This window comes from Ceratotherium simum, chromosome 6 (genome assembly GCF_057802395.1).
Source record: "Ceratotherium simum simum isolate JZ-2026a chromosome 6, ASM5780239v1, whole genome shotgun sequence".
NCBI classification, from domain to species: Eukaryota; Metazoa; Chordata; class Mammalia; order Perissodactyla; family Rhinocerotidae; genus Ceratotherium; species Ceratotherium simum.
The window spans coordinates 61,949,681-61,961,879 of record NC_141905.1 but is presented as its reverse complement, the minus strand read 5'-3'; the positions used below and the strand labels follow the sequence as shown (position 1 = coordinate 61,961,879).

The following is a 12,199-nucleotide window of genomic DNA, read 5'->3' as shown; positions in this document are numbered from 1 at the left end:
TTTTGTGTGGACATACGTTTTAATTTCTCTGGGATAAATGCCCAGGAGTACAATTGCCAGGTCATTTGGTAAGTTTAGTTTTTATTTTTTTACCTGGAAAATTGAGTATCTTTATCATTTTATATTCTGACCCCAATGTACAAGAGATCTAGTTTCTTCACATCCTCCACAGCATTTGGTACTGTCACTATTTTTTATTTTAGCTAATCTAATAGGTCTGGTATCTTATCATGGTTTTAATTTGAATTTCCCTCCTAGCTAATGATATTGAACATCTTTTCATGTGCTTAGTTGCCTTCTTTATACTTTCTTTGCTGAAATGTCTGCTTATATCTTTTGCCCATTTTCTAATTAGATTGTTTACTTTTTCACTGTTGAGTTTTCAGAGTTCTTTATATATTCTAGATATTAATCCTTTGTCAGATATGTGGTTGGCAAATATCTTCTCTAAGTCTATAGCTTGTCTTTTTATCCTCTTAACAGGGTCTTCCACAGAGCAAAAACTTTAAATTTTGATGAAGTCCAAATTATTGACTTTATCTTTTATCAATCGTGCTTTTGGCACCAAGTCTAAGAACTCTTCACCTGGCCCTAGGCCCCCACATTCTGGTTTTCACATAATTTACAGGGATGGTGAGGATGTGCTCTTCTTTTTTGTTTTGTGAGAAAGATCAGCCCTGAGCTAACATCTGCCAATCCTCCTCTTTTTGCTGAGGAAGACTGGCCCTGGGCTAACATCCATGTCCCTCTTCCTCTACTTTATATGGGACACTGCCGCAGCATGGCTCGACAAGCAGTGCGTCGTGTGCCCAGGGTCCGAACCAGTGAATCCCGGGCCGCTGCAGCGGAGTGCGTGCACTTAACCTCTTGTGCCACTGGGCCGGCCCCGAGGATGTGCTCTTCTTGCCTGTCTCCTGTCTCCTGTCTCAGTTGCTCTAGCTTGTCTTCTCCTTTTCTCTCCATCTCCCCTGGAAAGTATTGGCCATATCTTTTTTTCTGAAAAATCTATTGTACTGTCAATCTTTCCAAAAGATTTTTTTATCACACTTGAGATGTTTTAATTAAATATGGTTTTCTCTACGACATTGTCTTGATGGTCATCCAATCACAGGGATAGGAAACTTGCAACTTCCCCAAACACCACATTACATCTTTGGATAGCTCTGAGAGTTAGAATGCCTACCCTCCATCAAGGGTTGATCTGTTTCCTGGAGCTGTGATCCTGGACAAGAAGCAAGTTGAACCTCTCCTCTGAAGGACAGGCCTTTAAATATCTGAAAACTTGGTCCGGCTCCTCCAGGGTCTTCTCTTTTCCAGGCTCAAAAGTCTTCAATTGTTGCTCATAAACATAGTAGATCAGTTAGGGTGCTTTTGGCTATAAGTAATGAAGACCTAATTCAAAGTGGCTCAAACAATAAAGGGATTATTATTGTCTTAAATGACAAGGAGTCCAGAAATTGGACTGTTAGCTGGTTCCAGAATTGATGGGTTCAGTAGCTCAATGAGACCATGAGGGTCCATCTGCTCCTTAGCTTTCTGCTTTGCCACCCCAGTCAAGGTGGCTTTTGCCCTTGTCCTCAGGTTGGTTACAAAAGCTCTACCAACTCATAAAGGCAATATCCAAAGGGAAGAAGGAAGGATGAGGAATGTCACTGCCTAGGGTCCCTTTTTAAGATGAGGAAGACTGTCATAGGAGTCTCCAAGCAGACTTCTCCTCATATTTAGTGAGCCAAAAGTGTGCTCCAGTACTCACCCTAAACCAAACTCTGGCAAGGGAAATGGAATGACGAGTCAAGATTCACCTTCTGGGCCTGGGGAAGAGCGCAGCTTTCCCCCCATGCTCAGCGGCAGTGGGGGAGGGGAGGGGCGGGCACCAAATCCAGTTTGGGTCAGCAAGAAAGTAAGTGAGGAATAGTTGGATGGGTGACTTACAGGGTTGGTATCATATTGGTTTCGGGACTATACTCACCTGAAAGTTTCTCTGATTTATCTGGTTTGATCCCTCTTGAAGTGTGATGTTCACAACTGAGTACTGAACACACCAGGTGTGGGCTGATGAGTGAGTGGCAGGTGCTATCATCTCCCTTATTCTAGCTCTTCTGCTTTTGTTAATGTAGCTGATTGTCACATCACAGTTGCCAGCACAGCTAAAACTTCCAAGGGCTCCTTTGCTCTTTAGCACCTGGAATGTTGGAGTTCCTACAGTATGTGAAAGTTGTCCCCTTGGCTCACTCTGCCAGACTCCTGCCACCAGCAACTTCTTTCTTCCGAATGGGGCCGGGGCAGAAGGGGGCCCTCCTCTAGTATGTGACTTGGAGGCTGTGAGGAGCTACAGAGGGAGCACAGACCATGTGGTCAGACAGACCTGGGTTCCAGATCTGACTCTACCGCTTATTAGCTCTATGAGCGGGGGTTGGGGCGGGAGGCTCTCTGGGCCTCAGTTTGCACATTTGTAAATGGGATTTAATGATCCCTACCTAACAGAACTAATAGGAAAAAAAATATTTTGAAAAAGTGTCCACACAGTGCCTGTCACCTTGAGGGCATTCAACCACTGTAAGCTGTCTTCCTTCCCTCTCTTTCTCCCTACCCACAGCTGTCTTCCACATTAGTACCTTGGAGTTTGTGGAGGCTCAGCCTTTTAATCCTCCAAAATATCTGTGGCCTTGTGACCAGTAGCAGGGGAGGAGAACCTGCTGACTTCATGGCACAGAGAAAGCTCTTGATAGTAAGGCTGCAGGTTACAAAGATGTGCATTTCTGCTGTAAGTCAGTTTTATTTAGTCATGTAGCTTGACCTTGTGCTTGGCATCATCACTGGCCTGGGCCCAGAATGGCAGACAAGCCAAAGGGTGGGATGGGTGCACTACCATGGCCCAGCTTTGTCTCAAAGGTTGAGTAATCTTTGAGTGGCCCTCTTCTGCCTGTGGCTGCCTTGGTAGGGGTGCTGCTAGGCACAGATTTATGGTCAGGATGGAGTTCTAAGGCACTAACTCCTTGAATGGCATTCTCTTATGAAACCCCAAACACTGGGTCTTTATAGAACTCAAATGAAAATGGGCATAAGACAGCTATGGCCTTAGTTCTCATTGGAGCCAGACAAGAAACAGCCTCTGCACCCTCTGGTCAGCCTGTGGCAGGGCTACCCTGGGCATCACTTGGCATTGCCTTCTCTATAGCCCCCAGACTCCGCATCTCACGACTGAGAGGAACCACGCCTTGTTTAACCATCTCTCCTGTCCCCGGGGAAGCTTGGAGGACTGAGTGGTTCAGGGATTGAGGGAAAGATGCCCTGGTGGAGACATCGCTTTTGGTGGGTGGACATCCGCTTTTGTTGGACAGGACGACTGTCTGTAGCTGTCTTTCCCAGAGAAGCACAAGCAGATAATAAAGCCTTGTAGAAAATAGGATTAAGGTAATGAACAGGCAGGACTGAGTTTGATCTTTCAATAATGCCAAAGCCTGACTGACAGGCCAATCTGGAAGGTGGAGCAACATCACTGGCAGGACTCGGTGGTGGGTGGTGTGCAGTGCTGGGTGGATTCTTTGCTTTTAACCTGTCACTGCTGAAACCTGAGGAGCACCAGGATTCTCTTTTATGTGTGTGCTCTGACTTGGGGGAGGAGTACTGGAGGGGCAGTTTTGCTCTGAGCATCACCCCTCCAGGGGCTGCCCTCAGGATGATGGTGGGGGCTGGAACACACCTCGGGGGGTATAGGCGCCCTGCTGGGCACCAGCGCTCCCTCCTCCCTCTGTTGTCCCTCTGCCATCCTCAGGCAGCCTAGGCTACTTCTCACAATGCCTGGGGACCTCTTTCAAGGTCACCATGGCTCCCTCAGCCCTTTGTTCCATCAAGACCCCTGGACACTCTGTTCTGCCTATGGGCTAGGGAGGGGGAGGTACTGGCTGGAGCATACAGGTCAGAGGGCAGCTGTGGGCACACAGCCATTGCCTAGATGGCAAGGAGCTTTGCTGTCTCCCTTACCCTTCCTTCTTTTCTGCCTTTCTTTATCCTGGAGCTGGGGACTGTGGGCTGGCCCGAAGGACAGGGAATTTCTAACCTGTCTAAACCAGGTAGAGAGAAAGATGGAGTCCTTCATCCACCCTCGAGGTGCCAGAGTGTTCCTGCTTCCAAGGGCAGATAGTCTTCAGGGACAGTCCCAAGGGCTCCCATCTTGACAGACTGTGCCGACAGCCAACCACTGAAGTATCCCTAGGTAGGCCCTGTGGTCCCATCAGACCCCAGGGAACTGTGCCAAAGCCATCCTGTTCCTCAGCCTGGGGTCTGGAGGAATCAAGGCCCATCTTGTGTTCTCTGTCTGCATTTGGGCAGGGCCCTCAACTAGGCCCCAGGGAAGGTGTTGTCTGTGTGGGGCCCACCTCCCGGTTGCTGGTAGGCCAAAGGGTCTGACTGGCCTGACATCACACATACCCTCCCCCTGGGCTTGCTCTTGCTATGGGTTTTACCTTTTCTGCCAAGGGGCATTTGAGCTGGATCTAGCATTGGTGCCCTGAGAGCAAGGCACAACAGGTGCCCTGGTGACAGTGGGCAAGTGGGCACCAGGATGAAGAAGCCTGTAATCCCAGACCTGGAGGTGTCACAGTGGGTCCAGCCACATCCCTAAGCCAGCCTAGGGATTGTTGGGTAGGGGTAGGCTTTGGTAACCTGGCTACTCCTAGGGCATTGAGGGCTCAAGTCCTTGACTAGGCACTGCGCTGCCCTGTATGTGTGTGACCATATGCATAGCCCCTGTACACACACCCCATCTCCCCTTCCCCTTCAGGCAGGGTCATTCCTGGTTTCCCATTACTCCTCCATTTCCATCCAACATCCCCTAAGTCTCCTCTTTCTCAGTGAAGGCAGGGGCAGATAGGCTTCTCACACGTTCTGACAGGCAGGCTATATTGTTCCCCTCTGAGCCTTTGTTCCAGCTGACCCCTGTGCCTGGAATACCCCCTCTTGGCCTACTGAAACCCTGCTCACTCTTCAGCATAAATAGCACCTCCACCAGAAAGCCCTCCCTGATCCTGACCGCTGTGGCTGGAGTTGGTGACTCTTAGAGCACTCCTAGGACCACCTTGTCAACCACTGTGTGGCTTGGTATAGCTTCCCCTCAGGTGGGGAACTTATCTTGGGACCCTGGATTGAGCACAGGAGATGCACATCAGGGCATCCAATCGCGTCTGGAATGGCAAGGGGCGCCTGGCTACAGCCCTTTCTAACTATCTGCAGAAGGAACTGGTGTCCTGAATGCAGGCTGTCCTGCTCTGAGGGCATCATTAGTGCCCATCCCGCCCAGGTGTGGCTTCGTCTCTGCCCCCGGCCCTCCGCCTCCACCCCACCACCCCGGGCAGGGGGCCTAGCCCTTGGTCAGAGTGATTACGGGAATTGCCCCTCTTTAAAGTACTTGCCTTCTCCTTTGAAAGTATTACTGACAGCTTTTTTCATTTTCTTTACCTCTTTAAGGAACCCTGTAATTTCTTTCTTTTTCTTTCTTTCTCCCTACCTCTTTCCTTTTTCTTTCTTTTCCCCTCTGTCCCCCTGAACTCTTTGAAATTGGCTCTCTGCCTGCTGACACCAAACTGATACTTTGTGTCTCACTTCTCCTTATCCCTTTATGGCAACAGATGTTGAAATTTTGTATCCTTTTATCTGCCCGGCTGCCCCTTCCTGTAATTACAGTCCTCTTGTTAGCAGTACAAAGTGGGCTGCCCGGCTGCCTGGCCTTTGAGCCATTGTGTCTGAACACGTGTGCATGGGCGGGTGCTGGGGGGCTGTGCATGCGCACACACATGCATGTGAGAGGCTGTGTGCTTGGGAAGGGTCCTTCCCTCTCACCTGATGGGGCTGGGGCAGCTGAAGCTTCCATGGGCTTGACCTCATCTCTACCACTCTGTGGTTATATTTGAGACCTATCTGCCTCCTTGAGTCTCTCAGCCTCCCCACCACAGGGTTGGACTAGGACAACCACTCCCTGCTCAAAAGCCTCATGGCTGTCTGCCACTCGTGGAGTTCATGCCAGCTGAGTAGTGTACACCTGAAGGCCCACCACCGTCTGGAAGCCAGATCCCACCAGCTTGTTCCCCTTACATACCCAAGCCTCCAGCCAAACCAGGTGCCCCAGTTCTGCACCTTTGTTGTTGCTGGTCCTTCACCTGGGCCATCCCCCCTCTCCTGTCATTGCCTGTTACAATCCTGTCACTCACTGAAGAATCACTTAATACCCACAGCCAGAAATGTTCTCTTACCTGTCCTCTTATAAAATTTTCTTTCATCTCTCCTGGTATCCACCAAGTCACCCCTTGTATTATTCGTTGGATACATGACAGACTTCTCTTCCTCACTGGATTGAAAACTTCTTGAGGACAATGTCTCCTTCAGAGTCACACCTCACATCTCCCTGCAGTTTCTATTATGCACAATGCCTTGTATACAGAAGGTGTTCAATAAATGGTTGCTAATCAAAGAAAGGAAGAGCAGGAAGGAGGGGGTAGAAAGAAGGGAGGAAAAAACCTCCCATTCTCTTAGCGACCAATGTTGTGCCTAGCTTATACCTTCAGGCCATCTGTCCCCTGGGAGCAGAGAAGATGTAGGATGGTGAACTGTTTGTCACCCTTCCTCCCCCCCCTAAAAAAGCTGTTGCATTTTGGGGTTGCACATGCCAGATGGGGTGTCCTCACACCCAAACAAACAGATGCAGGAGTGAGCACCCATAGGCTCTCCAGGGAGCATCATCACGAACCCAGTATGTAAACAGTGGCTGTAAAATGGTGTGGCAGCCATGGGCATTCTTAGATGTGAGCTGGGAAGTGAGAGCTAGGGGTATTGTATCTCAGGGCACTTGAGCACAGGAGGACTTTCTATGGACCCTGGCTTGTGTTGGGAGCTCAGGAAGGCCAGGCAGGGGAGGCGTGTGGAGGCTGGAAGGAGAGGACTCAGGGGAAGGAGGGAGGGAGTGAAGCAGGGCACCAGGCTTCCAAGCTCTGCAGGGCCCAGGCTAGTGGGGGTGGGGGGCTTGCCAGGGACTACTCCTCTGTGCCTAACTCTAGCCTGGCACTCAGGGCCTCTCCCAGATGGGACATCTGGGTCTTCAGGGCCAGCACCTACCTCCAGTTAGCCACTATCTTATTTAAATTTCCTCCTCCCTGTCAGGAAGTTCCTCTCTAAACTCCCTCTTCCCTCCAGCATCAGTGGAATTGCCTATGCCTGGGCAGCAGGGTGGGTTGGGCCAGGGAGACCTGATTCCCTCACCTGATCCCTTCCTCAAGGGTCCCTGGGATGAGGCCGCTCTCTGCTTGCTTTTCCTGCCCAGGTACTCTGGGGGCTCCCAAGGGAGGCTGCACACAGCCAGGCTGCGGGAACAGGTCTCCTTCAGGCTGCCCTCCCGGCCTGGGACGCATTCATCAGGCTCACAGGGGCGGCCCCATCTGTCTTTATCTTTCCCTGGGTTGAGAGAGAATTGCTGGAGTCAGGCTCGGCCTCCCAGCCTCAGCGGCTCCTGGAGGCCTGGGCTTTGTGCACAGGAGTTGGAAGGGAATGGACTTTTTGTCTGGCCCTCTATAGTGACAGACCCGGCCCTTGCTCCTGTCTTGGCCTGGGGCTCTGAGCAGCAGCGCTGTTCCCACACAAGTTGTGCGACAGCCAAGGCTCTGTACCCCCCTCCTGCCCCCTACAGTGAGAGGCCGAGAAGCATTCTTAACATTCTTTCCAGAGAAAAGGGGTGAAATGTCTGAATTTGGGGGTCACCACGTTATACAAATTGCAATCTAATCGTTTTTACAAGAACACACTTGCAGTAAGAAAAGGAGCCTGGGAGGAGGGGCTGAGGAGACAGCTTGTTTTGTCCCCCTTCCCCCCAAAGTTTGGGGCTATTGTCGGCTGATGTCACTCCTTCCACCAGAGTGGTTGAGCTAGAGTTTTCTAGTTAAATTGGTCCTGGGGTGGGGGCCACGAGGGCCCACGGTGCCATTTCTGTTTGTTTTCCCAAATCAAAGCCCCAGCAGGGCTCCTATGGCACCGCTGGGCCGCTATTTGAAGAGACGAGCCATTTCCCAGAGCCTGGTGTGTCAGTTTACGCTCTGAACTTAACCTCACGGGCACTGCACAACAGAGCCTCGAGGGTCCCGGGCCCAGAGGCAAAAGAAATTGTATCTTTTTATTGGCCCATTTAAAGTGTGTGTGGCCGTTTCAGAGAATCAGAGAACAGTGTAAAAACTACTCAGCCCCTGGCCAGGCTAGGCTGACAGACGAGGGGCTTTGGGGACTTGTCCCAGCCTCCAGGAGCTAGTGCTCACTCGGGCCCTTGGGTATCCCTGAGAGGGTAGGGTTCTGTTTCTTATTGCAGACACTGTGGCATGACACTTTCCAGTGGTGGCTCGGATGCCAGGGCAGCGACCCAGGTTGGCAACTCCGTCTGGGTGTGGCCCTCACACTGCTGACCCTGCCCAGCCTGTGGGTGCCCAGCTCTCCTTCCCTCTGAACCCTGGGACCAGGGGTGGGCAGGTAGAGCCATTCTGGGCTTCACGCCCCTCCAACCCCCACTGCCTTTCATCTTCTATTTCAAACAGACAAACATGAAATTACTTCTGTAGATTAAAGGGGAGAGCTCCTCCTCAGTCATTCCTGAAGTCCTCACTAATGGAGGGGGCAGGGCCCCCAAATCTGGAAGGAGGAACTGTGGAGCAAAACAGCCCCTACCCGGTGTGCACAAACGTGCATGTTACCTGTGTGTGAGAGAGAGAGAGACCAGCCCCTCTTGGGGCTCTGGCCTGCCTGGGGTGGGGGTGGAGATGGGGTGAATCATGGCTGGTGGCCCATCTGGGAAGGCAGGACTTCCTGGGAGCTGAGGTCAGTGATCTCTAGGAAATGCTGACCTGTGAAGAAGGCTTACTGCTTGATCCCTCTCCAGATCCCCCAACATATAGAGGCTTAGAATCTTCTATGCTAGATGGGAAGAAGAGCACTTCCCTGGGAAGGAGGCTGGGGGCAAGGGTGCTGACTTAGGGCCTAATCCCCACTGGACAGCAACAGTGCTCCTTGCTGGGGATCACCTCACTGCCCAGGGCTCAAGGGGAAAGGCAGAGTGGGCAGAAAGGAATTCTTTTAGTCTTCAGGGAAGATGGTGGCTCCTTTATTCCTTTAGTCTTCAGGGAAGATGGTGGCTCCACTGAGGAGAAGGGAGGTTGAGGGTCAGTCTGTGTGAAGTGGAAGGACTGGGGCTGAGGTCCACATTCAGACATGTGGCTGTCAGCCTTGTCTGTCTCAAGCCCTTAAGTGAACACTGCTTGGGCCAAATCTGGGCTGGTGAGACCATGAAGTCCTCCCCACCCCATGCTGGGGGCCTTTTACCTGGGTGACCCTGTGAAGTGTCCATGGCCTTTTTTCTCTTGTCTGCCATGGAGGAGAGCCCAGAAGCTCTTGGGTAAAGCTGAGGGATGGGGCCTGGAGGGTGCCCTTCTTCTTCATTCCCCCCAGTCATTCTGCAGAAACTCACTGCTTCTACCCATCCCTAGCCACAGGGATTAGCAGGTGCACTTGATGTTGAGGGGTAGTTGCTAGGGCCAGGAGGCCCCCCTACGTGGTTGCTAGGGGTCTGGCATCGGGGTAAGGGGTCTGCCCACTGCCGCGGTCACGGAGGGAATTACACAGTCACAAAGAAATTGTTCTTCTCAGTAATCTGCTCTTGGCCACCGGGAGGGGCGAGGATGGGGGGAGCAAGCTGGAGCCCAGCAGGCTGGGGGCTGTGATCACAGAGGCGTGCTAGCCCTGGGCTGGGGGCCAGCCAGGCCAGGAACACCAGGGACCAGCCCGCTAAGCTGCTTTCTCAGCGATTTCTCTCCCCAGACACAAAGGTGTTTACTTGTTTTAACATCTCCTGGGACTCCCCTTCTCCCTTTGTGTGGTCTTTATCCCCAATGAGGTTTGAGCCCCAGATTACAGGCAGGAATTAAGGCATTGGACTCAGGCAGCTCAGAACTGCATGACCTGCAGGATCAAGGAGTATAAAGTAACCAAGTGTGTGTGTGGGAGGGGGGCTGACCCCTTCAGCAAGGCCCATTCATCCTCCTGAGGAGGAGTGGCTGGGCGGCGGGCAGCCAGCATGCAGGTGTGATGGAGGGGCTGCTGGCGGCTGATTGAGGCCTTTAGCGGGGGGCAGGGGGGGGCCAGGGACCAGGACTGGAGTGAGAGGGGCGGGAGTCTGGGGCATCTCCTCCTTCGGCCCTATTCCTAAGGGAGTCTAATTCTAGCTCAGGAAGGAGAGCTGCATTTCCCCAGGGACTGCTGCCATTTGAAGGTTAAAAGAATGTGTGTGAGCCAAGGTGGGACAGCCTCTCATCCTCTGCCCCTCCTTTCTCCCTAGTGGGCAGCTGATGACACACCTTGGCAGTGACTTTCCCCCAGGGGCTGGGGTGCTGGATGTCATGTATGAGTCCCCTTCCACACTCCTGTCCTGTGGCTACGACACCTATGTTCGCTATTGGGACCTCCGTGCCAGTGTCCGGTGAGTATGCTGGCAGAGGACAGGTGGTGGGAAGCCTTCCCTCCAGTCCTGGTGGGTCCATGGGAGAGGGCACAGAGACTCCATGTTAGAGGCTGGTAGGGAGCAGCCAGCAAGGTCAGATCAAGTGTAGACCCCCCCCACCCTAGCAGCCCTGGTCCTGTAGCCCGGGAGACCACAGCCATCAGGCCCTGATAAGAGCCTCGGGATCCGAAAGGGTGCTGACCCTCAGCATTCTGTCCCAGCCTTTCTTATGTCTCTGCCTCATAAGTCCTGTGACATGTAGCTGGCCGTGTGAAGCACAAATGAGGGCATAATATGCCCTGGGGTCTGGGGCTTGGTGAGAAAGAGACCTCTACCAAGGAGGCTTTCCCCCATTAAGTCTGGTTTTTAAAGAATTTGGTGATTCAGCTTCTCTCCCAGATAGAATGGCTCCCTAAGGCCCCTGGGGAAGCTTGGGTGGAGATGGAGGGCACCCCTGAACTGTCCCTGCATCTCCTCTTCCTGGACAGGAAGTGTGTCATGGAGTGGGAGGAGCCCCACGACAGCACCCTGTACTGCTTGCAGACAGATGGGAACCACCTGCTGGCCACTGGTTCCTCCTACTATGGCGTTGTGCGACTGTGGGACCGGCGCCAAAGGGCCTGCCTACATGTAAGCGTCCAGCTTACCTCATGCCTCCAGGATGCCAGGACTCGTTATTACGGGCTGCATCTGGGAGTGGGTATGCCTGGAGAGGGTGGGAGGAAGCTTACAATGGCCTGTCTCATTGCACTGGGCTGCGGAATCCTGGGTTTGGGCTCCCCCAGCTCCCATTTGGGATGCTCTTGCCATTCTTGTGCCCTCCCTTGCAGGCCTTCCCACTGACATCGACGCCCCTCAGCAGTCCTGTGTACTGCCTACGCTTCACCACCAGGCATCTCTATGCTGCGCTGTCTTATAACCTCCACGTCCTGGACTTTCAAAACCCGTGACAGTCAGGGCCACCCCAGCCTGTGGGCCAGGGAAGCCAGCTACTCAGGGACCTCTCCTGCCTGGAGGGTGCAGTGATACCTCCCCCTCCAACTCCCCCACTGTGCCTGTGCTGCTAGACCTGTGACCACAGTACTCAGGCACTGTAAGATAAAGGCTGGACTCCTGGGGATTTGGGGTTATCCAGAGGCGCAGTCCCTCCCAGGAACCAGTTGGAGAGAAGGGACCTGGGAGAGCGCAGTTGAACCCAGCTAGGGCTTGCTTCCCTGTTGGCCAGAGCAAGGATCTGGCCTGGAGAGACCCACCCTGCACCCCACCCCTTCTTAGAGCCGCGACAGCTTAGTGAGGTGAGGTGGTACAGCCTTCCCAATTGGTCTCTTTCTGCCCCTTCCCTGGAAGGAGGGGTGAGGCTGTCAATCAATACCCCTGGCTGGCACCGGCCCCCACCTCCTCAGTCAGACCTCACCCTTGACCAAGCTCTTGGGGCTGGGGACTCATTCTTGGGGCACTGTGGCCTGGTCTCACTTTGAAACCAAGAAAGGACGAAGGGAACCCCACAGTTTTGAGTGAGTTCTAAGCCAGCCCAATCTTAGGCCGGCTGTTGAGACATGCTACAATGTTCATTTTTGTAAAAATAAAGCTTGATTGTTCACAAATCTGGTTCTTCACCAGCTGGGGAGTCCTGGGAGGCCCCAGGGAGAGGGAACAACAGATTCATACTTGGGGGTG

General features: G+C 52.8%; 1 protein-coding gene across 2 annotated transcripts in view; it reads left to right on the top strand.

Annotated features, from left to right (window-relative positions):
* Positions 1-12,151, top strand: part of FBXW4 (F-box and WD repeat domain containing 4) — an 80,789-nt gene extending 68,638 nt beyond the window's left edge. The window contains exons 7-9 of one of the 2 annotated variants that reach the window (XM_004427974.3): positions 10,361-10,501; positions 11,011-11,152; positions 11,353-12,151. In XM_004427974.3, coding sequence (XP_004428031.1) covers positions 10,361-10,501; positions 11,011-11,152; positions 11,353-11,472 — 403 coding nt within the window. In that variant the 3' untranslated portion in view covers positions 11,473-12,151. The remainder of the gene's footprint in view (positions 1-10,360; positions 10,502-11,010; positions 11,153-11,352) is intronic. The other variant, XM_087432480.1, reaches the window with a different exon arrangement.
* The last annotated feature ends 48 nt before the right edge of the window (positions 12,152-12,199 follow it).